At 46.6% G+C, this 27304-nt stretch overlaps 1 protein-coding gene across 1 annotated transcript in view; it reads left to right on the top strand.

Annotated features, from left to right (window-relative positions):
• DOCK4 (dedicator of cytokinesis 4) overlaps positions 1–27304 on the top strand; it is a 1616764-nt gene that overhangs the window by 702233 nt on the left and 887227 nt on the right. Inside the window, exons 17-20 of the mRNA XM_086919301.1 lie at positions 12067–12223; positions 18130–18227; positions 18318–18401; positions 18527–18627. Coding sequence (XP_086775427.1) covers positions 12067–12223; positions 18130–18227; positions 18318–18401; positions 18527–18627 — 440 coding nt within the window. The remainder of the gene's footprint in view (positions 1–12066; positions 12224–18129; positions 18228–18317; positions 18402–18526; positions 18628–27304) is intronic.

Here is a 27304-nt window from a genome sequence, read left to right as displayed (position 1 = left end):
ACTGCTTCTACCTCCTTGTACCCAAGAAGGATGGAGACCTTTGGCCTTTTTTAAATCTTAGCTCTTTGAATGACTTGCTGAGAAAGGACAAGCTCAAGATGCGTATACTATCCCAGGTTCAGTCTGTCCTGGATCTTGGAGACTAGATGGTAGCTCTGGTCCTACAGAATGTATATTTCCATTTCCCTGTATCAACGGACCAAAGTCGCCCCTGAACCCTCTGCAAACACTCTTGTCCATTGGAGCCGTCCTAGATATAGTGTAGTTTTCGTGCCTTTCTCCCAGATTGTAGAGTCCAGGACATTCAGGTTTCTGACATTTCAGCCTCAATTCTGTATTTAAGAGAGGTCTACTCTGAGGCTACTGGAACTGTTGACCTCCTGCTATTTGAACATGCCAGATGAAACATATGAGCTCTGAAATGGGATAGGAGGCCATAGTGAGTGCAGCACCAGGGAAACCTATTGTATTTAACCCAGGTTTTAAGAGAAGACTGCCTCCGGTCGTGCAGGACTTTTTGTCTGATCATTCCACAGACCCACAACCTTGGGAGATTCTGTTTTGATATTGCAAGGAGAGGCATATGCGGTTAGAAGTGTCCATCAGAACAACAAGTTACTTGCCTTTCAGTAATGCTCTTTCTGATAGATACTCTATGTAGGAGAGTAGGGTCTGCAATCCTATGATCACCCATATTTTTTGCTTTTGTTTCACTGGTTTACGACTTTCTCTGGCTGTGGGCCTGCTAATCAGACCCACAGCCTTGCTGTTCTCCACTAAATTGACACGTGTACCTTAGGTGCATTATCCAATTGGTACTGGGCCACCTTATCAGACCCTGTAACTCAGGGCATAGGTGTACCCAGGGTCTACCAGGGGCTGAAGCATGTATTATGCCACCCCTGGCTGGCCATCTAAATCTGACACAAATGGCTGCACGACAGCTGGGGCAAGGTGGTGTAATCACCCTTTGCTTTAGATATAGTATACCTATATCTAACCCTAAAATGGACACACAGATTCCTATCAGTCACTCCTATGGCAGGCCTTGACAATCCTGAAGGCAGAGTGCTTGGAATCGTGTGAGATGGTGCTCTGGCATGAGCTGAGCCCGTTTGCAGCTTGCGGAACCAAGTCCTAATAGCTGTTCCATGATAACGCATACCATATACTCTTAAGTGCATTATAATCCTCGCGGTTAAATGCTATCTTTGGTATCGCTTTATCAAAACATGTTGAATAAGGTGTCATGCGAGTTGGAATACTAACCCCTCGCCAATTCTGGCGACGGGGTTAGCATTCCACCCTTCTAGAGGGACACGACATGTATGTAACTGTGAACCCCGGTTAAAGTTAACTCGAGCCTCAGCATCACAAAATGGATGCTGCCACCACAGACACAAGTCTGACCCCCTGCAGCTGGGAGTCCTTCCAGCGAGGGGAGCTTGGACAAAGGGTTTCCTGTCAGGGGCGGTGCTAGCACCATCCCAGACAGGGATTTGTGTATCCTGGGTAGGCAGGGCTTTACAGGAAGGTGACTGCAAGTGGCACCCCGGTGCTCACTACGCATCTGCCGGCTAGAACCAGTTCTAGGGGCACACCAGCTCCTGAGCTGGGGAAAGTCCGGCATGGGAGAGGGGTGTAACCACCCCCTTTCCTGGTCCCACCCCTAGGGCAGGACCTAGTCGCGTACCCACCCCTTTCTTTAGGATAAAGGCAGGAGCGGGGACCCTTCCAAATTAGATCATCTTTGAATCAAGATACTACTTTCTACGAAAGGAACTCTCGACTTCTTCTTAAGATTTCCCCCTTGTGACTAAGGAGTAGTCACCCTGCATCCGCAGGCACCATCTAAGAACTCTGCGGTTTGCTGCACGTCCTTCCTCCGTAATCCGACCGACCAGCACGACGAGACCCGGCTTCCCTGGCACCTCTGACCTCTACCTACCTCTACAGCTAAGCTGAGAACCGTAGGTGCGACGAGACCTCGAGGGACCGGCCATCATCAGAACTGCACGACTTCTATCCAGCACGACCGCCGAGGGTTCCATTGGTGAGTGCTTTGGGATCCGAGACGCCCCGACCCTGAGCAGCTCCAGCACCGAAGACCAGCCCCCCAGCATCCACGAGATCTGCGTGGGGCCCTTCTGCTTTTTGGCTGCTCACCGCGTTGTCTGGCTACTAGCCCGCTGGCTTGTGTCCCTTCCGACGACGACCGACGACATCACCACTGCTAGTCTGGTTGCTCCAGACTGGCCCCTGCTCCCTTCCAAAAGAGGAACACCCCGGACCCTCCTGGTCCACTCCAGACGCCATTTTAGGTCCACCGCGTGGGCTTGAATTTGCCAAGACGTGTTGCCCCAATCCTGGGTCCAGCAACGTCGACAGCATCAACCATCGTGGGACAGCTCGCACCTCCATCCTGGTCGCCGACAACGCCTCCTGGTCAGTGAGACTGCAGAGCCCAGCGTCGCCCACTCACCTGGTCGAGGTGACTCCATCCGGTGCCATCCTGGTGCCCATCTGAGCACTGGTTAGTGATTCAGGACTTGGTCCCCTCTGCTTACAGGTGTCTTCCATCTTCGATACAGGCTTGGATCCACCGAACAATCTTCACTGGTCGCCTGCCAACAACTCCTTCTTTCAGGCTCCTGGTTCGTCAACGAGGGTCTCCGACGACACTTGAACCCTATGCAGCCGCAGCCCCTGGGCTAGGTAACTTCGGCATTTTGGTGCCCCAGCATAGCCTCACTATCCAAGGGTCCAGATCCACTCTCGTTTTCAGCCTACCTTATCGGGTTCGCCCGAGAACACTAACTTTGCTTTTACTAGCCTCCATAGACTTTGTCCCGCATCCCGCGTGAGAGTGCACACTCTGCACCCGAGTCCCCTAGGCCTCCTACTAGTAATCTGAAGGTTCAGTAACATAGTCCTAGCGATTCCAAAGCCTATTAGTCCAGTACTTACCTGCTAGTAATTTCGCATTCCACTTCCATAGTATATGGTTTTCCGTGCCCCTCGGGCATTTGTGTAAATTGTGCAACTTAAAGTATTTTCGTAAGAGTTTTGTTGTGTGCTTAGTACCCTGTCCTCATAAAGAGTACAGGGCTGTTGTGATCTAAATAAATACACTGTTTATTTTCATAACACTTGTGTGGTGTCCTTTCACTTGGTGTTCAAGGGGTATATGTGATGGTATAACAGCTGGCTTAACACGCCCTCTAGAGTTTAGCCCGAAGACTGCTCTTGTCCATGCTACTAGGATAGCTGGTCTATCGGTTGACTTACAACCAATCATCAATAAGGGTTGTTTGGACTGATACATAGTGATCACTAGAATAGTGAGCACTGCATATCAGGTCAACTTCTCACATTGGTGAGCAGCGGTTGGGATTTGAGCTTGCTGTTGTTTTACCACACGTATCCTAAGAATATCTTTGTGAAAGATCACATAAGTTAAGGTACATATAACTTAGCTTAGAATACTCCGAGTTCTACTGAACCAGCTGTTGTAGTTTAACAAGGCTTAGCACACCTTGACTACAACTCTTAGCAAGGGATCAGTAGGCAAACAAATAGTGTAGGTAGGTGCATCACTTACACCACACTAGAAGCATGTCTAACCACGGAGATTCTTCAGAGACCCCTCTTGTGGACCCTCCACAGGTCCCTTCCAGATATGCTGCTCTTAGCTTCCAGGAGATGAGACAAATCTGTACATCCAGGAAGCTAAAACAGGGTTCTAACCCTACCATTCCTTTTCTGATTGGTCTCTTAGAGACTTATGATGCTAGGAGGGCTGCTAACACAGATCCTTCTCATCCAGATGGGAATATGCCCCCCTTACAGGGACCCTTTGGTAACCCTGACCACCCCCTCCAGGAAGCAGATGATGCTGAGGAGGAGGAGGAAGATGAGTTATCAGGGGATGAGGCAGACAAAGGTCAGGTAGAAGTCAGTAGACTCACTAGGACCAACTTAAGTAGGCATGAGAATGGATTTGGGGGACTCCCAGGGCCACTCTCAGGCAGACTTAACATTGGGAATGGACGAGATAGGTCTCTATCTAGAGGCTCTAACAGATCCATTAGAACCAATGGCTCTCAGACCTCTTCTCATAGAGGGATGTCATCCCCTAAGAGAAGGGAGCATGAAGCTAAGATGAGGGAAGCCAATCTGAGGATTGAAAGGGAAGAACTTGCCCTGGCCAAAGAGAGGCTTGCATTTGCTAGAGAGCAAAAGTTAAGTGGGTTAGATCTCACTGGTGGCAGCATTCTCCCAAGAGAAAAAGACAGGAGTTTAGACACTAGACACCTGAGTAAGATAGTGCCCCCCTTTAAACAAGGGGATGATATCCACAAATGGATAACTGCTTTGGAGAGGGCCTGCACTGTCCAGTGCGTCCCCCAGAGTCAGTGGGCAGCTGTCTTGTGGCTCTCCTTTGAAGGTAAAGGTAGGGACAAGCTCCTCACTACTAGAGCTGACGATGCTAACAATTACCAAGTCCTGAAGAGTACACTGATAGATGGGTTTGGCCTAACCACTGAGCAGTACAGGTTGCTGTTCAGGGATACCCTGAAAACTCAGTCTCAGGATTGGTCTGACTTTGTAGATTGTGCCACTAAAGCTTTGGAGGGCTGGTTGCTGGGCAGTAAGGTTACTGATTATACAGGATTGTACAATCTGATCATGAGGGAACAGATTTTAAACAATTGTCAGAACAAGTTGTTGCATCAGCACCTTGTTGACTCAGATCTGACCTCTCCCCAAGAATTGGGAAAGAAGGCAGACAGATGGGTCAGAACAAGGGTTAAGCAGAACCAGGGCCAGAACCAGGGTGGTCAGAAGAAAGCAGACCAGAAGGGTAAAGATACCAAAGGTGAACAAAATGACCAGAAGTCTTCAACAGGTCCCCAACAATCCAAAGAGGGTGGGGGTCAGGCTTCCCAGAAGAAGAAGAATCAAGAAGGCCAGTCTAAAAGGTGGTGCCAATACTGTAAAAGTAAAACTCACTGGTTTAGTGAGTGCACCAAGAAAGGAGGGCAAACTCCTGCCACTGCAGCCCCTAAGGCAACTGCACCCCCTAGTACAGCCAGCAGTGGTAGTGCACCTCCCAAGGGATTAGTTGGGTTAACCTTGGGTTTTGAGGGGTATGACAACTTAGTTGGCACACTCACTCAGGCTCTCCTTGTCTGTACAGGGGATGTGGATATATCCCCTGATGTCAGTCCCAATACTTTGGGCAAATACAGGCAGACACCTTTGATAAATGGCAAAATGGCTCAGGCCTATAGGGACACTTGTGCCAGTGTCACCATGGTGACACCTAACTTTGTGGACCCTGGACAGATCATGCTAGGTACAGATTTCCTGGTGACCAATGCCAGCAACGTCACTACCAGTCATAGTATGGCGATTGTTGCTTTCTCCTGGGGAGGGGTAAATGGCCAAAAGAAGGTTGTAGTTAGTTCAGACCTCCCAGTGGATTGTTTGTTGGGCAATGATTTGGAGTCATCACAATGGTCAGAAGTGGAGCATAGGACTCACATGGAGATGTTAGGCTTGCCAGCACATGTGCTTGATGTGACTAGGTCACAGGTCAGAAGATGCCCCACTGAACAGGTGCTGGATCCTGGAACAATGGACCAGACACCTTCCAAGAAGAAGAGCAGTAGGGTTAAGGCATTGCCTTCCCCCTTGCCCCAGGTTGAGGATCAAGTCTCAGAGGAGGCTGACCTACAGGAGCTGAGGGAAACTGAGCCTAAAGAATTTGAACTTGATCAAGTTGAATTTCTGGGCTCAGGGGGACCCTCCAGAGCAGACCTGGGGGAGGAACAGTTAGCCTGCCCTTCTCTTAAACCCCTCAGACAGCAGGCTGCTGCTGAGGCTGCAGGGAACGCCACAGGTGCCCACAAGGTATACTGGGAAGATGGACTCCTATACTCTGAGTCAAGAGACCCCAAGCCTGGCGCAACCAGGAGGCTGGTCATCCCCTTGTCTCTGAGAGGTTTCCTTCTCACCTTGGCCCATGAGATTCCCCTTGCAGGTCACTTAGGCCAGAACAAGACTTGGGACAGAATTGTCTCGCACTTTCACTGGCCTCACATGAATGAAGATACCAAGGAGTTTTGTCGCTCCTGTGTCACTTGCCAAGCCAGTGGTAAGTCAGGTGGCACAACAAAGGCCCTCCTTATACCAATGCCTGTGGTGGGGGTTCCCTTTGAAAGAGTGGGGATTGACATTGTTGGTCCAATGGAACCCCAGACAGCATCAGGGCACAAGTTTATACTGGTGGTGGTGGACCATGTCACCAGGTATCCTGAAGCTATTCCCCTTAGGACCACTACAGCACCTGTTGTGGCAAGAGCCCTAGTTGGAGTGTTCTCCAGAGTGGGCTTCCCTAAGGAGGTTGTCTCTGACAGAGGTGCAAACTTCATGTCAAGCTACTTAACTGCTATGCGGAAGGAATGTGGTGTCAACTACAAGTTCACTACACCCTATCATCCACAATGCAATGGGCTTGTTGAAAGGTTCAACAGGACCCTAAAAGGGATGATTCATGGACTACCTGAAAAGCTCAGGCGTAGATGGGATGTCCTGATTCCTTGCCTTTTGTTTGCTTATAGAGAGGTCCCACAGAAGGGGGTTGGCTTCAGCCCTTTTGAACTTCTGTATGGGCATCCTGTGAGAGGACCCCTGTGTTTGGTGAAGGAAGGATGGGAGAGACCTCTCAAAAAGCCTGCAACCAGCATAGTGGACTATGTACTTGGTCTCCGCTCCAGGATGGCTGAGTATATGGAAAAGGCATCTGAAAACCTTAAGGCCAGCCAAGAACTCCAAAAAGCTTGGCATGACCAAAAGGCTGTCCTGACTGTGTATCAGCCTGGACAGAAGGTGTGGGTGTTGGAGCCAGTGGCCCCAGCAGCACTCAAAGACAAATGGTCTGAGCCCCACACAATTCTTGAGCAGAAGGGAGAGATCACCTACCTGGTGGACCTTGGAACTCCCAGAAGCCCCCACAGGGTGCTTCATGTGAACAGGCTCAAAGCATATGTTGACAGGAAGGACATGAGTTTGCTCATGGCCACAGATGAGGGACAGGAGGAGGAGAGTGACCCTCTCCCAGACCTGCTCTCTCAGAATCCTGATGATGGATCAGTAGATGGTGTTTTCTTTTGTGGCAGCCTCTCTGAACATCAACAGAATGATTGTAAACAGGTTCTTCAATCCTTCAGACATATGTTCTCTCTAACACCCAGTCAAACCAATTGGTGCACCCATGAGTTTGACACTGGTGACAGCTTGCCAGTCAAGAGTAAAATCTACAGGCAGCCTGATCATGTTAGAGACTGCATCAAGACAGAGGTGCAGAAAATGTTGGAGTTGGGAGTCATTGAACCCTCAGATAGCCCTTGGGCTAGTCCAGTAGTTCTAGTGCCAAAGCCTCACACCCAGGGTGGTAAGAAAGAGATGAGGTTTTGCGTAGACTACAGAGGTCTCAATGCAGTCACTAAGACTGATGCCCACCCAATACCAAAGGCAGATGAGCTTATAGATAGATTGGCTTCTGCCAACTACTTAAGTACATTTGACCTGACAGCTGGGTATTGGCAAATCAGGTTAGCTGAGGATGCCAAGCCCAAGACAGCATTTTCAACCCCTGGTGGACATTATCAATTTGTGGTAATGCCCTTTGGTCTGAAAAATGCACCTGCCACCTTCCAAAGGCTGGTGAATCAAGTTCTCACTGGGCTGGATAACTTCTGTGCAGCATATCTCGATGATATAGCTGTCTTTAGTTCCACCTGGGAGGATCACCTGGTCCACCTGAGGAAAGTGTTAGAGGCACTGCAAGCAGCAGGTCTCACTATCAAGGCCACAAAGTGCCAGATAGGGCAGACACAGGTTGTATACTTGGGCCACCTTGTAGGTGGAGGCCAAGTTCAGCCACTGGAGAGCAAGATACAATCCATCAGGGATTGGGCTCCTCCAACCACCCAGACTCAGGTTCGAGCTTTCTTGGGCCTGACTGGTTACTACAGAAAGTTTGTCAGGAATTATGGATCAATTGTGACTCCACCTAATGAACTGACAAGTAAAAAGATGCCAAAGAAAGTTCAGTGGACAGCAAGCTGTCAAAAAGCATTCGATGACCTAAAGCAGGCCATGTGCACAGCACCTATCCTCAAGAGTCCAGACTACTCCAAACCATTCATTGTCCAAACAGATGCTTCTGAGTTGGGTGTGGGAGCTGTTCTATCTCAACTGAATTTTGATGGTAATGACCAGCCCATTGCTTTTATAAGCAGAAGGCTGACCCCCAGAAAGAAAAATTGGTTAGCTATTGAGAGGGAGGCCTTTGCTGTGGTTTGGGCCCTGAAGAAACTGAGGCCATACTTGTTTGGCACTCATTTCAAGATTCAGACCGACCATAAGCCCCTCTTGTGGCTAAATCAGATGAAGGGTGAAAACCCCTAACTGCTTAGGTGGTCCATTTCCCTACAGGGGATGGATTTTACAGTGGAGCATAGACCTGGCACTGATCATGGCAATGCAGATGGGCTCTCCAGGTATTTCCACTTAGAGCAAGAAGACTCACCTGGTCAAGGTTAGTTTATTGTCCCAAAGTTTGGGGGGGGGGGGGTCATGTAGGAGAGTAGGGTCTGCAATCCTATGATCACCCATATTTTTTGCTTTTGTTTCACTGGTTTACGACTTTCTCTGGCTGTAGGCCTGCTAATCAGACTCACAGCCTTGCTGTTCTCTCACTAAATTGACACGTGTACCTTAGGTGCATTATCCAATTGGTACTGGGCCACCTTATCAGACCCTGTAACTCAGGGCATAGGTGTACCCAGGGTCTACCAGAGGCTGAAGCATGTATTATGCCACCCCTGGCTGGCCATCTAAATCTGACACAACTGGCTGCACGACAGCTGGGGCAAGGTGGTGTAATCACCCTTTGCTTTAGATATAGTATACCTGTATCTAACCCTAAAATGGACACACAGATTCCTATCAGTCACTCCTATGGCAGGCCTTGACAATCCTGAAGGCAGAGTGCTTGGAATCGTGTGAGATGGTGCTTTGGCATGAGCTGAGCCCGTTTGCAGCTTGCCGAACCAAGTCCTAATAGCTATTCCATGATAACGCATACCATATACTCTTAAGTGCATTATAATCCTCGCGGTTAAATGCTATCTTTGGTATCGCTTTATCAAAACATGTCGAGTAAGGTGTCATACGAATTGGAATACAACCGTATGAGGGACACGACATGTATGTAACTGTGAACCCCGGTTAACCCTTTCGATGCTGATGACGAGCTCAGCTCGTCATCACCCACGGGTGTCGTGTGCTGATGACGAGCTGAGCTCGTCATGGTGCCACTAAAATGGCAATTTCCAGCACAGGACGGGAATACTGCCAGCAGCCATGTGGTTAAAGTTAACTCGAGCCTCAGCATCACAAAATGGATGCTGCCACCACAGACACAAGTCTGACCCCCTGCAGCTGGGAGTCCTTCCAGCGAGGGGAGCTTGGACAAAGGGTTTCCTGTCAGGGGCGGTGCTAGCACCATCCCAGACAGGGTTTTGTGTATCCTGGGTAGGCAGGGCTTTACAGGAAGGTGACTGCAAGTGGCACCCCGGTGCTCACTACGCATCTGCCGCCTAGAACCAGTTCCAGGGGCACACCAGCCCCTGAGCTGGGGAAAGTCCGGCATGGGAGAGGGGTGTAACCACCCCCCTCCCTGGTCCCACCCCTAGGGCAGGACCTAGTCGCGTACCCACCCCTTTCTTTAGGATAAAGGCAGGAGCGGGGACCCTTCCAAATTAGATCATCTTTGAATCAAGATACTACTTTCCACGAAAGGAACTCTCGACTTCTTCTTAAGATTTTTCCCTTGTGACTAAGGAGTAGTCACCCTGCATCCGCAGGCACCATCTAAGAACTCTGCGGTTTGCTGCACGTCCTTCCTCCGGAATCCGACCGACCAGCACGACGAGACCCGGCTTCCCTGGCACCTCTGACCTCTACCTACCTCTACAGCTAAGCTGAGAACCGTAGGTGCGACGAGACCTCGAGGGACCGGCCATCATCAGAACTGCAAGACTTCTATCCAGCACGACCGCCGAGGGATCCTCTGGTGAGTGCTTTGGGATCCGAGACGCCCCGACCCTGAGCAGCTCCAGCACCGAAGACCAGCCCCCCAGCATCCACGAGATCTGTGTGGGGCCCTTCTGCTTTTTGGCTGCTCACCGCGTTGTCTGGCTACTAGCCCGCTGGCTTGTGGCCTTCCCGACGACGACCGACGACATCACCACTGCTAGTCTGGTTGCTCCAGACTGGCCCCTGCTCCCTTCCAAAAGAGGAGCACCCCGGACCCTCCTGGTCCACTCCAGATGCCATTTTAGGTCCACCGCGTGGGCTTGAATTTGCCAAGACTTGTTGCCCCAATCCTGGGTCCAGCGACGTCGACAGCATCAACCATCGTGGGACAGCTCGCACCTCCATCCTGGTCGCCGACAACGCCTCCTGGTCCGTGAGACTGCAGAGCCCAGCGTCGCCCACTCACCTGGTCGAGGTGACTCCATCCGGTGCCATCCTGGTGCCCATCTGATCACTGGCTAGTGATTCAGGACTTGGTCCCCTCTGCTTACAGGTGTCTTCCATCTTCGATCCTGGCTTGGATCCACCGAACAATCTTCACTGGTCGCCTGCCAGCAACTCCTTCTTTCAGGCTCCTGGTTCGTCAACGAGGGTCTCCGACGACACTTGAACCCTATGCAGCCGCAGCCCCTGGGCTAGGTAAGTTCGGCATTTCGGTCCCCCAGCATAGCCTCACTATCCAAGGGTCCAGATCCACTCTCGTTTTCAGCCTACCTTATCGGGTTCGCCCGAGAACACTAACTTTGCTTTTACTAGCCTCCATAGACTTTGTCCCGCATCCCGCGTGAGAGTGCACACTCTGCACCCGAGTCCCCTAGGCCTCCTACTAGTAATCTGAAGGTTCAGTAACGTAGTCCTAGCGATTCCAAAGCCTATTAGTCCAGTACTTACCTGCTAGTAATTTCGCATTCCACTTCCATAGTATATGGTTTTCCGTGCCCCTCGGGCATTTGTGTAAATTGTGCAACTTAAAGTATTTTCGTAAGAGTTTTGTTGTGTGCTTTGTACCCTGTCCTCATAAAGAGTACAGGGCTGTTGTGATCTAAATAAATACACTGTTTATTTTCATAACACTTGTGTGGTGTCCTTTCACTTGGTGTTCAAGGGGTATATGTGATGGTATAACAGCTGGCTTAACACGCCCTCTAGAGTTTAGCCCGAAGACTGCTCTTGTCCATGCTACTAGGATAGCTGGTCTATCGGTTGACTTACAACCAATCATCAATAAGGGTTGTTTGGACTGATACATAGTGATCACTAGAATAGTGAGCACTGCATATCAGGTCAACTTCTCACACTCTATATAACCTCAAATTCCTCACCACTCACCCCCACCTCCCCATTCTGTGGTATTGACTCTTTTCCACTTAAAAAGGTCAAAATCCAGAGATCTGCAAACTGGCCATACCAATTTGCTGATGGCATCTGGGTCTAAGGGGTCGGGCAATCCTACAAAAGAAACTGACATCAGATGCCCATGTTAGGGCTTACATGTGGTTCCATATGTCATTTCCACAGTGGAACGAAGGCTGTGTGGAGCCACATGGCGTCACCTACCAGCATGCATTAGTACTGCTTTAGAGCTTTTCCAGATTTTTCTTTGACGCCTGGGGAATAGTCGCAAAGTGAGGAATCTGCTGTTAAATAGAGCATGGACACAAGAGTCTTTCTGAAGGTAAGTAACTTGTTCTTAGGGTTTACTAGGATCTAGAACACTTTCTGTATATCAACATCCAATCCATATTGTATCCTGGGGTTTCATTTTGTTAGAAATCGATTTGCAGAAATACAAGCAAATACGAGGTGCATGTGGTTCAGAAATCTGTACTTCAAAATACTCTATGGTTATAGAAAACATGGAAGTGAGTGCATTACAGTTGTTATTTATTTTTTCAGTGTGAAGAAAACACAACGTTCCAGGATGTTTCTCGCTACCTCAGGCAGCCCTTTACAAAGGCGAACCTCCTTGGTAACAACAACCAAGCAGTCAAAATGACTAAAGAGTCCTTTTGGATAACATCATTTCTTTGCTCCACTAAACTTACTCAAAACGGTAAGACAGTGGTCCTTTTAGTGCAATGACATTTTGTTTCATTGATTGTCCAAATTACATGCTATAACGTAATATAAAACATTGCATTTGTTATCCTGGCAGTTAACACATACCTCAGATTAACCATTTGATTGTGTGAACATAGTTCACAATAGCCAGGCTTATGGTCACCTAGAACTGCTCACCCTTGTTGGCTGTCTAAATATTATGACCTAGTTTGAGTTCCACTGTAAATAACAACTGCTGTGCCAGCACCTGTTTATGGAGGGGTTGCAAGTACAAGTGGGCAGAGTTTACCTCATCCATTCATTACAGGGCGCTATAAAGTTTACATACATCTGTCAAAACTGTGAAATTTTCTGGGAGAATATGCCAGGTAGAACCCTGAACATGCAGATTTGGGTGCTGAATTCACATATATCTGCCGGTTATGCTTCATTTTTGACAGGTAAACATGTAGGTGATATTTATTGTACCTGTTAAATTCCGAATCCTGGGTTATCAGATTATAATCTGCAATAATTATCACATAACACACTGGGCACTCCCAATCGTGGTTTGAATGTTCTTTTGAACCTGAAACCACTTTACATTTTCCCTTTAAAATTAGACTTTGAGGCAACAACACTGTCTATGAACTCAGTTTGAATGAAGAACATATCAACAACAAGAAGGGAGTAACAATGTTAATGTTGCTGATTTTGTTAGTGGATTTTTATATTTTCAGTGGTAAGTGTTAGCATATTTCATTATTTAGAATCTTTCCCAATGCACTGGACCTAAAATGTGTCAAATAATAATTCATAATTGGTAAAAGTTAAAATGACGTCGTTGAATGTAACATTACATACATTTGAAATTGGGAATGTCCATAAATGTCATCAAAGAAAACCTGCGTGTGTGAAATAAGAATTCATAGGAAACACAGTAAGGTCTTTATGAATATAGGTATGGAAAGTTCCTCTAAACATGAGTGATGCGGCCTAGCAAGATGGCAGCACATACACACTGACCTTGGCGCCCAGGTCCCCATACAAATTCTGGCACCATCCTTTGCATGAATGGATATTTTCTGCCCACAACTTCTCCCCTAATTAATTAATTAATTAATTAATTGTGGGTTTATATAGCGCTAGGATAGACTCCCGGAGGAGTATCTCCGCGCTTCGACCGCTGCGAAACCCTTCCTGGCTTCCCTGAGAGAAGGTCCCTTAATGGGTATCTCCAGGGTGAGACCAGGCATCCCCGGCGGTCTGGTGGGGCCGTTAGTGCAGATGAGGCAAGCTTATGCCCAGAGTTGCCGAGTGTGATCGCTGATCAGAGTGGGCACCGAGGCGAGAGAATTATCGAGTCCGCTGACCCTGGTCCAGAAACCTGCCGCGTCGGGAATCGAACCCTGGTCCCGGGCCGTCCTCTGCTCTCGGGTCTGCCGCCTCTAACCGGTGAGCCACACTACTGCACTAATACTCGGACTCCCGGCGATGACATGTCTTAAAGTCTGCTTTGACGGAGTGGAAATGGTGAACAAAGCAAACACAAGGGGTGAAACCCCAAAACCGGGCTAGGATGCTTGTTTCCAATCCAATAATGAACAATACAATTGCCTATGTCGCTATTTCTGATAGAGACAATATTTTGTCAAAACATCCGGGTAAGACAGTATGTTTTGTTGATTTAAATCTTTATTCTTTATGTTCTTTTAAATTTCAGTTGATCACTTCTATTTGGGTGATTTTACTTATTTGTACAAATTTTTAAAAACTGATGTACACAACAAAATTTGATTTGTATCAAAATCCACAACAAGTATTTACAAACAATTACATTTTTAGTGACCATTCAAAACACATTCATTCGTGACTCAAACCAATACATACAACCACAACAAAACAAAAAATGATTCACAAAATGTTGGAATTGCAATATTCACAACAGCAAGCCAATATTTTTCAGCACCGATATATATATATATACAATTGATATTTCTCTTAATTTTTGATTTATTAAATTTGGCTTGAAAATTAAACCGGTCTACGCGTTTCGAACTCTCGTAATTTCGGAGTTCTCATCAGGACCAATATCTGAAATGGAAGAACAGAGGTTGTTTTAAATTCTAGGATGGCTACTGCTGTACTGCCTATCCCCTAAACTACAAGTTTCCTCACCTGCCTCGTGCTTATCAGAGCATAGTTGGAGTTGTTCTTGGAATTCACGTCTGCAAGACATGCAGGAAACCAAAATCAGTAAAAGATCGCACTATTGAACACTGATTCAACACCACATTTGTCAGCATTCCAATTCCATGCCCACTTACTTGTACATTTCTCTAATCGTTTATATGTGTGCCTGGCTCACCATTTCTGAAAGAAAGGGGGGTAATGGCGTGGTTTTATTAATTGTTGGTGCTCTGGGGTGGAGTTTATGAATATAGGTATGGAAAGTTCCTCTAAACATGAGGGATGTGGCCTAGCAAGATGGCAGCACACACACACTGACCTTGGGGCCCAGGTCCCCATACAAATTCTGGCACCATCCTTTGCGTGAATGGATATTTTCTGCCCACAACTGCTCCCCTAATACTCGGACTCCCGGCGATGACATGTCTTAAAGTCTGCTTTGACGGAGTGGAAATGGTGAACAAAGCAAACACAAGGGGTGAAACCCCAAAACCGGGCCTAGGATGCTTGTTTCCAATCCAGGAACGACCTGGCCTGGCAGTTCAGGCTGGACTGTTCACATACAGAGCAGAGTCAAGATTGATTTGCATATGGCTGGGTCCCAACTGAGGTGGCATGGTGAACAAAAGAACAACGGATTGGGATGCTTCTTTGAGTGATTGCCAGTGGGTAGACAAATTGCAAGCATTCCTTCCATCACGGTTTGTGTGTTTCTTGCTCTGTCCCAAGTGGCATGTATATACCCCGACGTGGGTCCCATGCTCACTGTGCCACTGGAACCAAGCTGTACCTGGCTGATGAGCCCATAACTAATGCCAAACTGGTCCTGGGTTGCTTGCCAGGGACTCCTGAATTCTACACATCCTTCAACCTTCAAAACTCCCTACTTATTGCTACCCTTCCTTGAATCTTTACAACCGTTACTAGCCTTCGCACTACCCTTTTCTGAACCCTATAAAACCCCTTACTACTATTTGATTATATCCACTTTTGAACCATAAAATATCAGAACCACCCAGTAAGGTTATCCTTCCCTTAACCGTAAAAAACTTTTATGGCCCTTCGATGCTACCAATCTCTGAATCCTAAAAACGTCTTACTAGTCCCCTCCCCCCATATCACTTCAAAACTCCTCTTTACTTTAGCAGGAGACTCTTTCCCCTCCTTTCTGTACTCTTACCTTTATCCATTAATGCACAACATTATTTGTTGTTTTTGTAGACAAAAAGTAGTAACATTCATACCCCTCTCCTCTCACACAAAGTAGCACTTACCTGTCTTTGTTCCTCCTTGGGTCTCTCTGCTCTTGGGCTACTCCTGTGTCCAGTCACCAAAAGACAATCCCAACTTCTACAGTCCTGTATTTCAGCTGCTCTGGCTGAAATTGGCCCTCTTCTGACACTGCCATTCACTTTGTGTGCTGTGGATGCATATTGGTGCCTACGTTTGTGTAAAAACGAGTGCACAAATGTTGCATGAGTGTGTGTTTGTGTGTGTATGTGTGTCTGACCTATCTGACCTCTTTAGGGATCTGAAATAGAGAGGGCACTGCCTTCTGCAATGTGCATGGGGAAGCTCTGTTGATCACTGGACCCTATGAATAGCATATTGGTGTGGACTGTGTGTCCATAAGCTACTTAGTTTCTAGCTCCTGGAGGTCTAAAGTTCAAAAGACACATCAGGACCCAGAAGGAAAAGGTTAAGAAGAAAACTGGGTAGCAGAGCCACATATCAATATGATTCACACATGTAGCTTCAAACAGCTGACCCCAAACAAGGCTTTCCATATCATCTGCTGAGTTGATGTTTCCTAGTACAGCAAATTCTAGACGAAGTCAAAAACATGACATTTTCCGGGCAGTAGCTAGTTTCTTGATAACAATGGAAGCCTGTTGGGACAACTGGATGCCTTGTTTCTGTGTAGCATTGTAGGTGCCTGTCTTACACCTAAGCAGTGTATGACTCTAATGTAAAAAAATCCACTGAAGAGCTGCAAAACAGAATATTGTAAGAACTGGCACTGAACTGTCACAAACTATATACTCCACTCTAAATCAGTTCATTCAAGTAAACTACCACCAAAACCAATCGAATATAATGTGATTTTTCAATTTATATTAACATTAGTTTGCATTACATCTGTCCTAACTCTTGTCTAGCCTGGTTTATTTGCACACCCACACTTATAATGAAGCCTCACTCTGTGAAGTATTTGTTGAAATAAGGGTTTTTAATTTATATTTTTGCATTTCAGTTTTCAAATTTTAACAGAACTTTAGAATTAACCTTTTCATTGTTTGCATATTTGCAGCCATTTAATCAGCCATTTTTAAAAGTTTCTTCATCATTTTGGTCTTGCAATAGGAATAGTCAACTACATTTTATGAATACATGTTTGTTCAAATCCTTTCTTTATATTAAACGCATAGTGCACAAATAAAAAATATAGGCAATTTTTTGTATGATTCGTGTACGGCTCCTCCAGCTAACCATGTGAGGTAATGACCCATAGTGTCATCAGACTGGCATTATGGCATTTGTGCTCTTTGTTTTCACTGGCACGTTTGGGAGCCTCCCTCAAGTTAAATGAGGCACCAGATGACTAATATGTGAAGTAACGTAGTTTGAATGTTGAAACTAAATGTATTATAAGTGATTGCAAGAATTAAGAAAGATTTTTGTTGCCAAATTACTTATTTATTAATGATAGAAAGAAATGTCATTTCTCTGCCCTTTATCTTTATAACCATATTATTTGGCACAATTTGGGATTGTATTCTTCAGCATACAATGCATTTTTTTTTTTACTAATGTAGTGTATCACTTTAAAAAATATTCCTAAAAATAGTTGTAGCTACAATATATTATGTTAATAATAACAATGCATACCTGTTGTGTATGATTTGACACATCATGCCAGTAATGTTTACGCTGTCACAGTGCATAATCATTTGTCAATTTCACTTTAGCTCCCCTTTTTAGGTTGAGCCTGGTCAGGTCATGCGCTGCTCTGCGAGGCATGATGTATTCGGAGTATGGAGGTGTAGCTCCGCCCACTCCCAGCCCATATTTTTCATTGGCTTGTGTCATTGTCCCTGGTAAATGCTAGCTTCTGATTCGGTAATAGGCTTGGTAGTCCCTCCTTAGTACCGGCTTGTCTTCATTTGTAACCTCCCATGGTGACACCCCCTGTTAAGTGTATTGTTGTTCGGTAGGCTTTAATTACAGTCTTCAAGCACTATTTTGTTAAATGTTTTTTACCAGCCTGCAAACAGGCAGGACGCGCTCTCTATTGAGGAAAGCTTCATTTTTTTTTTCACTAGCATGGCACGCCACAGTGGCGGCCGCGCCTTTGGTTTATTTGCGGCGCCGAACGCAGCCGCTTGTTTTTTTTTCTATTTTGTAACTTTTGTTATTAAAAGCGGCACTTTCACATTAATGTTGGCCATGCCTCTTTATTCAGTTGAGCTGTGTCTAAGGAAAGGGGCACGGCCGCCATTAAAGTCAAAGCGCTGCACAGGGCGCTTTTGTAAACAACGATTTGCATTGCAATAGGTCTCGCATTTTCATGAGTTTAGTAAATGTGAGAACTATTGCATTGCAAATGCTTGTTTGAATCTTGGTGTGAATGTTGATCCTGTTGCAACCTAGATCACATGAACTTGATGGTATTATTATTTTTTAATCTACTCTTTGCCTTTTACAAACAATCATTGTACACTTTTACAGGGGACATGCTGGATCTTCTTAAATGGCGAGCCCATCCAGAAAAAATCACAGTATGTCTGTCGAAATTAAAAGAAATAGATGGTTCAGAAATAGTTAAGGTAAGCAGACCATTTTCTTATTTGCCTTATAATTTATTTTGCACAAGCAATTGCAGTAAACTAATAAATGTCTCTATCTGCTTTTGATAGTTCCTACAGGATACCTTAGACACATTATTTGGGATTTTGGATGAAAGTTCTCAAAAGTATGGATCAAAAGTATTTGATTGTTTGGTAAGTTGAAGTTAAAAAACTTTTAACATACATATTTAAACAGTGTAATAGTTTTTACAAAAAAAAATTTACAAAAAAAAACAGTGTAATAGCATGGTTAATAAAATGTATATACTTTTTTTCAGGTGCATATAATTAACTTAATGCAGGATAGCAAGTTCCAACATTTTAAACCAGTTATGGATACTTATATTGAGAGTCATTTTGCTGGAGCACTTGCGTACAGGTAGGACACGTTAATTTTAATTTGTTTCGAAATATTTGTCCTTCACACTGATTCTCTGCAAAAGGAATGTTTTTCTCAATGCTAAGCTAGACTTTTAAATTAACGTATATTTACCGAAATCCATGGTAAGGACTTGTGTACATTTTATCAAACTTATTGACCCTGGTTTTTTTGATTGTGCAAAGCCTGCCCAGTCCACCTAGATAATAACAACAATGCTTTGTTCACCTACATGCCATGTTTATGAGATATTATAGCCATCATTTCTGATGGATACATCTGCCTGTGGATTCCTCACCTTATGAATATCTCCTGCGCCAGCATTCCGCGGAAATTTTTCCTAGCTCCCACACCAACGAAGTTGTCATAGCGTCATGGCTCCGCACACGGCTCCGCATGAAGTCACCGGAGCCATAAGAAGACCACGTCGGCGTGATGATGCTAGTTCCCCTTTTTCCACGCTGTCGACGCTAACTTTTCTTTCTGGGACTCTCCATACTTTGTTTGGATACTTTGTATTTTGGATTGTATATCTTCCTTCTTTGTCATGTCTGCTCCAAGGAAGTCAGGGTTTAAACCTTGCAAGGAATGCGGTAAACATATGTCGATTACTGACCCGCATGAGGATTGCCTTTGGTGTTTGTCTTCAGATCATGACGTCGAGGGATGCTCTTCGTGCAAGAAGATGAATCCAAAGGCGTTAAAGGAGCGAGAAGCCAAACTTTACATGGCCAAAGCAAGAAAAGAGAAAAGGAGTCGAAAAAGGTCAAAATAGAGTTCTTCGACGTCACGACTCCAAGAAGAAGCACAAGAAGAAGAGGAGACATGCTTCTTGATGCCGGTCTTCAAAGTCGGTGGCGTCGAAGTCGCCTTCTCCTGCGCCTTGACTTTGAGAAAAGGACTTTATTTCTCCTTCTTGATCAGTATCTCCTCAGGAGACTCCGGCTCATTCTCCTTATAAGGGGACTTCAAAGCAGGCAATGACGCCGAGATTCTCACGATCAAATCCGGCTGATGATGATGATGAGGTTCCTTCAGCTCCGACTGTTCCTCCTGTGGCTCCAGCGGCTCCGACTCCTGAGGTACCTCGATCGGATCGGGGACGGGCTTCTTACCCTCAGTTTCCGACGCCGGGTTCTGATCCCTTGCATTTTTTAAATGCGATGTGTGGTGTTTTCACCAGGGCCTCGTACCCCTCTGGAGTGCCTTCGGGTCCCATGGGTTCTTTGGCTTATAATTTGGGTGTGCCTCATCAGTATCTTCAGGCCCCCTTCATGCCATTCATGCCAGCAATGTCGTCCTGGTCTTTTCCGGCTCCGAGGATGTCGACGCCATATGGGCAGTCTCCGGCTCCATCCCATGAAGCTTCCCGGATTTGATCGGCTCCGCTTATGGATCCACCTTCGATGCTGCTTCCAGAGCCGTCGACGCAGCGCGTGGCGTCGCCAATCCGTAACCGAATATGTGTTTGAGGAGAGAGGCGCAGAGGCTATTGGAAGAAGAGCAGTACCGGAATGAAGAGAGGGAGGAAGGAGAGGAGTATGACACACAAAATGTGTTTGAAGTCTTGTGTGAAGCAAGTGGGCTTGACACTTCTCCAGAGTGGGACTTTGTTTCTCAAAAGGCTTCTCGCTATAAGGATGTTTGTCCATATCACACAGTTATCAGGAAGGCTGCAGAACTTTTGGACTTGCAGCTTCCTGTGGCGGAGTATAAGCCTAATCTTCTCACTGAAGTGCTTCATTCTCCTTCTTCGGTAGTTAAACCACTCTTGCCATTTAATGATGCTCTTACTGAGCCAGTACTTGAGGTGTGGCACAATCCTCTTTCAGCTCCTGCAGTTTCGAGGTCAGTCTCGAGAAGGTATCGACCTGCTCCTGGTGATACGGTTTTCCTTTCCTCTCATCCATCTCCTGAAAATCTGGTGGTGCAGGCTTCTTGCTCAAAGCAGTCATCAGGTGCGTTTTCACAGGCTCCGTCAGACAGGGATTCTAAGAAGTTGGAGCAGTCTGCAAAAAAGGTCTTTTCTTCAGCAAGTATGGCATTAAAGTCTACCAACGCCACATGTCTCTTGAGCAGGTACACTCATGCTTTAATGGACTCTGCAAAACAGCTTCTCCCTAACTTATCTGACGAGGACAAGGGGAATCTGAGTGAGGTTTTGGTGGATGCTCAAACGGCTGCCCGCCAGGTTATCCAGTCTTGTCTTGATACAGCGGATTCTGTTAATTAATTAATTAATTAATTAATTGCAAGTTTATATAGCGCTAGGATCGACTCCCGGAGGAGTATCTCCGCGCTTCGACCGCTGCGAAACCCTTCCTGGCTTCCCTGAGAGATGGTCCCTTAATGGGTATCTCCAGGGTGAGACCAGGCATCCCCGGCGGTCTGGTGGGGCCGTTAGTGCAGATGAGGCAAGCTTATGCCCAGAGTTGCCGAGTGTGATCGCTGATCAGAGTGGGCACCGAGGCGAGAGAATTATCGAGTCCGCTGACCCTGGTCCAGAAACCTGCCGCGTCGGGAATCGAACCCTGGTCCCGGGCCATCCTCTGCTCTCGGGTCTGCCGCCTCTAACCAGTGAGCCACACTACTGCACTGCACTGTTGCCAGAGTCATGGGCTTATCTATTGCTACAAGAAGGCATGCATGGTTAAAATCTTCGGGGTTCTCTCCTGACGTGCAGGCTGCTCCTATTGATTTGCCATTTGATGGTTCGAAGGTTTTTGGTGAAAAGGCGGACTCTGCTCTGCAGAGATTTAAGGACAGTAAGGCAACAGCAAGATCTTTGGGTCTGTAGACTCAATCAAGAGGCTATGGATATAAAAGATACAGTGGCTTTGGGAAGTCTTCCTATCATGGGACCAGGCAGCCTCCGCAACAGCAGAAAAATCCCTTGTATAAGAGCTACAGGGGTAATGGCAGAGGTCGCCTTCGTGGAGCCGTACGTCAACTCTCTTCCTCCTCCTCCTCTACTTCCCCAACCCCTCCTGGTAATGCAGGAAAGCAGCCCAAGAACCGTCATCCTGGATCATGTGGGCCCCGTTGAAGGACTGGGTTCTTTTGGACCCAGCGGTGCCAGGGCACAACACCTGAAACCTTCGTGGGTAACCTGCTCCGGCGTACAAGTCACAGAGACACGGGACACTTCCTTTGACGTCAAAGATTCAAGGTTTATTTGCTGCAGGGAACACAGAGATCACGACAAGTACACAGCGTGCAACTTGGGGAGACTGCTTCAAATTGGTTCTGTGGATTGCTCCTTTTATACAGTTTTTACCCATAGGATAACATGATACACAAAAGTTTACAACCCGGTTCCCACAATTATCCCCCAGAGGGGTCGCTTTGGTCACTTTGAAACACACAAGGTCCGGAACATAAGTGCGGAAACATTTGGCGGTTCCCAACTGTAAAAACCCATCTTCCCACCATTAGCAAATTCCAATCAGCAGTAAAACAGATCGAAATAGGAACGAAGACAGGTGCAGAGGAAGACGGAGACAGTGGGGAGATCGGAAAGGGTGTAAAAGGGGAGGTATCGGGAAACACGAGATACAGGCATCAAAGGGACGTGTCTAATGAGATGCACGGCTGAGACAATAAGCCCGTGCGGCAAGATGAGCCTCGAGCGGCGCCATCTGCCTTACAGCAGCAACCCCCTCGTCATAAAGACACTTACAAAGAACATGTGTCTTCCGCAAATATCTTGGGAGTCCCAGGGTCGCGAAGCGGACAGCGTCCGTTCGCTGGCTACTTGAGGGCAAGAGACAAAATGGATGCCGCATCTAAGATGGAACCCGTGGGTACAGATGAAAAACCCACATAACAAACGAACGGTTTAAGTTAGCACAGCGAAACTGCGCACACTTACTAAACTCGTCATTTGCGGTTCATAGATACCAGACTCGACCATATTCGTGCGAGTCGAAAACACCACTTACAATTGTCACGGAACCTCTGACGCTCCTTTTGCCCTCATGTAGGCAAGCACTAGTCGGAATCATATTCGATATTCATCAGACCATCGAGATGTTGCTGTAGCATAGCTCTGTCCAACCGAGTCCCCTTGGTAACAGATGGTTGTCTCATACACGTTGTAGCACAGAGGCCACATAAGGCAGGACCACACTGCACACAAAGGCAACACGTGAACAGGAACACTACCACAACTCCGATGATCATCAGAATTTTCCAACCCCAGGTCGACATCAGGCCCCAAAACCATCCAAGTAGCGTCCAATCCCCTACATCCACGTGTATGGATTCGGAGATCTTATGCAACCTCGAGATGGCTTGATAGACAGTTGGAGCATTATCTGGAATGAAAATGCAGCAGCTCGAATGGATCACCTTACATACCCCACCACGATCTGCTAAGATGACATCTAAAACCATACGGTTTTGTAACGTCATAAGTCTCTCCGCCTGAAGTTCTGTGGTGATATTACCAAGGGCACTGGCAGTAATATTAGCTGTCGATTCTACCACTCGAGTCAACTGTCTCAGGTTCCTACTATTAACCATAGGTCCCCAAAACGGGAGGAAACCCTTGAAAAAGTCTCCTGCCTCTTGACCGGCAGTATCCTCTTCGCTAATTACGCCTCGCACAACTCTAGTCTTATGATAATCGGCATCTACAGTGAACGTCGGAGGCAACAGATTTGCAATAAAACATGAGCCCATGAAGTCAGCGGGCAACCATGTGTATGCACGATCATAACAGATAAAGTAGGTACCCTTGGCAGCCAGAAACACAGGGGACGAGAACATAGGCAGAATGTAATTTTCAGTGCAAGCACTTGCTCCAAGTCGGGCTTGCGATCTTCGGCCACGACCCATAAGACAAAAATTACCAGTGTGGGGTACGACCCATATTGGAGGCGAGCTTTTAAGCTGCTTTTCACTAGTGAACACACTATATTCACCTCTACTTAGGACCTTATAGGCTTGTACCTCTTCTTCAGGGATAAGCGAAGGATCATAGATCTCACTATCTAAGTCCTCTATAGCTATCGATAAAGGCTTCTGATACGAGGTAGGGCCAGAGTAGGGGGAACGTGGTTCTCGAATGGGGTGGAAACCCAGTGCGCTTCGAAACATTGTTTGAAATGCTCGAGCTGACCCTTGGGAACTATACGGTAACACCAGATATGGAATTCCCTTATCCGTAGTATGTGGCATCAACCCACACACCCAACAATTAGTAGTGTTAACCACTAACTGATGCTGATGAAGGAGCTGAATAAAGGAATTGTTGCGGAATTCTACACGTCTAGCCTGCTCGTGTTCCGGTAACATATGAAAGGAATGGGGAGAAGCAGTAGAGGTAAGATTAGGGTAAGGAGTAGGAGTAGGTGTAGCAGGTAAGAAATAAGACATCGTGTAATACACCCCACCCGCCAATAATGCAGAAGCAGTCAAAAACAATACAAACAGTTGGAATATGAAACATTTGGTACGACTGAGTTGCTGCAGCTTGAATCTATAGACTTGAGCCCCTTCCAAATCATTCAGCTTCGAGAATGCCATTCCCTATGACCGTCCGCAACGTTTCTTGACGCACTTCGTTCTGTGCAGCAATAGTCAATCCCCAGGAGTTCCTAGGAACCGACGGCCTTTAACCTAGCGTCAAGACCTACTATCCAGAAGGAAGTACGCGCGCGGCCCTACGGCCTTCAATACACAATATGTATGTATGCAAAAACAAAGTCTCTCAGCTGTGGAAGCAATCAGATACAAGGAAGGAAACTCAATATATATATATATATATATATACACAAATCACAGTGATACGAAAGTTCAAAATTGATCACGGGAAACGAGGATATGCAGTAGTCAATTTCAGCAAAGCAAGAAAATTTTATTTGTCCTTAGTGCGAGATCGCAGAGAATATCTGTGTTTCCCGGGACGTGTCTGCTCTTCGAACAAAGGATCCGTTGAAGAGACAGCGTCCTGCTGATCAGTTGATTGTTCTGGTCTTGAGTCTTTTGCTGACAAATGTTCAACAGTGGCTTTCTGCTGCGCTGAAGATTCTCCAACAGGCTGTGCGTCGCTGAAAGGCACAAACGCCGGCAATGTTTCTGTTTCTGTTGACGCAATGCCTTTCCTTACCCACGGGTCTGCCGGCAAAGGGATAGGGACTCGCTTGGTGTGCGTAGCGTGCACCCAATTTTTGCGCCCCTCAAGACGAACGGCAGTCCTCGTGGCCAGGAGCACCTGATAGGGTCCAGTAAATCTTGGGTCCAGATTATTCTTGCGTGAAAAGTTGCGTGTTACCACCCAGTCTCCGGGCTGGAGCTGGTGGCCTGGACCCTCCGTCTGCGTCGGCAATGCGTCGTAAACCTGTTGGTGAATTAACCTCAGTTTAGCAGTCAAGTCATGTAAATAGTCAATCAACATTGGATACTCAAGATCAGAGAATACTCCTGGCCTAGGAACCCCCCATACATTCGCAGGACGGCCGAACACTATCTCATAGGGACTAAGCCCTACTCGGGAGTGTACAGTCGCCCTAGTTGACAGTAATGCTAAGGGTAAAGCGTCAGGCCACGAAAGACCAGTCGTAGCCTGAATCTTTGCTAGCTTTAGTTTAAGGGTGCCGTTATACCCCTCAACTAATCCAGCTGACTGGGGATGATTGGCGCTGTGGAATTTTTGGTTTATTCCAAGGCCCTTACACACACTCTTCATCACACTTCCAACAAACTCACTTCCGTTATCTGACCACACGACTCTAGGCATTCCATACCGAGGAAAATATTCCTTCAGTAGGATTTTCGCAGTAGACAAAGCAGTATTGTCTTTGAGGGGATAGGCCTCAATCCATCGGGAGAATGCGCAAACCACAACTAAAACGTATTTCAGGTTATTGCATCGCTCCATATGGATGAAGTCCAATTGAATCACCTCAAAGGGATACGAAGGAGGAGCAAAACTGCCAGGGGGAGTTGGGGTTCCTTTGCCAGGATTGTACATTATACACACCATACAATTCTTCACCAGACGTTCAGCACATTTCGTAATGCCATCATTCTTCCACACAGCAGCCAACAACTTGCAAATACCTTTCGCGCTAATATGTGCTAACCCATGTGCCATTGTCACAACAGCCAGCACATACGCATCAGGCAACATCCATCTTTTCTGATCCGACAAATCAATCCAGCAACCACTCGCATCCAACTTTCCCGTACTTTCTTTCCACTTCATCTTTTCAGTCTCGGTGGCCTCATTCTGAATTGCTTTCACGCTCTCAACAGTATCTTCACACATACTTGATTCTGTAGGCCACCTAACCGAACTCGTCACATACATTCGAGTGCTAAGGTTCCGGGCAGTCTCCTTAGCAATCTCGTCCGCAAACGCATTACCACGACCGACATCATCCGTCACTTTACGATGCGCACTACACTTAACAATCGCAACTTGTGTAGGCAAAGTCAATGCATCCAAAAGATCATTCACAAGCTGGCCATGCTGTATCTTCGTACCGTGCGATGTCAAGAAACCACGCTCTCGCCACAATCGTCCAAAACTATGCGCTACACCAAAAGCGTATTGGCTATCGGTGTACACATTCACACGTTTCCCTTTTGCTAACACACATGCTCTAGTAAGAGCAATCAGTTCTGCAGCTTGGGCAGAATTCTGATTCAATCTTGCAGTTTCAACAACAGTGTTCAACGTTACAACAGCATAAGCAGTAGTCACATCGCCATTCGGCAACTTAAAACATGACCCATCCACATACAGAGTGCCATCCGGATCTTCCAATGGGGTGTTTTTAAGGTCCACTCGACCTTTCGTTTCCTCTTCAGTCCTCAAGTAGCAGTCATGTTCTGCTACTTCATCTGACTCTGTACTAATCGGTAACAAAGTTGCCGGATTTAGGACATTACAACGTTTTATCTGAATATGGCTTGCCAAGAGCGTCAATTCGTACCCAGACAACCTCGCACTCGTCAAGTGCTGAGTTTTCGTTCGATTTAAAAGAGTATCGACTGCATGCGGAACCATCACCGTAAGCATATTATCCATGACCAATCCTGCTGATTGTCGGATGGAGACCGCAGCTGCCGCAGTTGCTCTCAAACAACTCGGCAATGCTCTAGCTACTGGGTCTAAGGTCGAGGAAAAATATGCACATGGACGTTGCTTACCACCAAAAGGTTGCGTTAGAACACTCAAAGCACAACCTTCCCTCTCGTGAACATATAACGTGAACGGCTTGCCGTAGTCAGGGGTACCTAACACAGGAGCCGAACACAATGAATCACGCAGTTCAGAAAAACTTTTCTGACATTCTTCCGTCCATGGTAAAGGAGTTGAAACATCCTTGCACGTAAGAGCCACCAATGGTTTCGCTAGCAATGAAAAATTAGGAATCCATTGCCTGCAGTACGACGTGATACCTAGAAAGGCACGCACATCTCCTTGGGTTTTTGGCACAGCCATTCGCGCAATCGCTGCAATTCTCTCTGGGGTCAATCTCCTTCCCTCCTTTGACAATAAGTGACCTAGATAGGTTACTTCTTGACAACAATATTGGAGTTTAGAAGGTGACACCTTGTGATTTAACTCACAGAGATGTTGCAGCAACGACACTGTAGCAATTTTGCAAATGTCCTGAGTATCGGCAGCCACCAATAAGTCGTCGACGTATTGGATTAAAGCCGC

Source organism: Lissotriton vulgaris, chromosome 1_1 (assembly GCF_964263255.1).
Source record: "Lissotriton vulgaris chromosome 1_1, aLisVul1.2, whole genome shotgun sequence".
Lineage (NCBI taxonomy): Eukaryota > Metazoa > Chordata > Amphibia > Caudata > Salamandridae > Lissotriton > Lissotriton vulgaris.
Note: the sequence above shows the minus strand (reverse complement) of the source record. Positions and strands in the feature narration are given on the sequence as shown.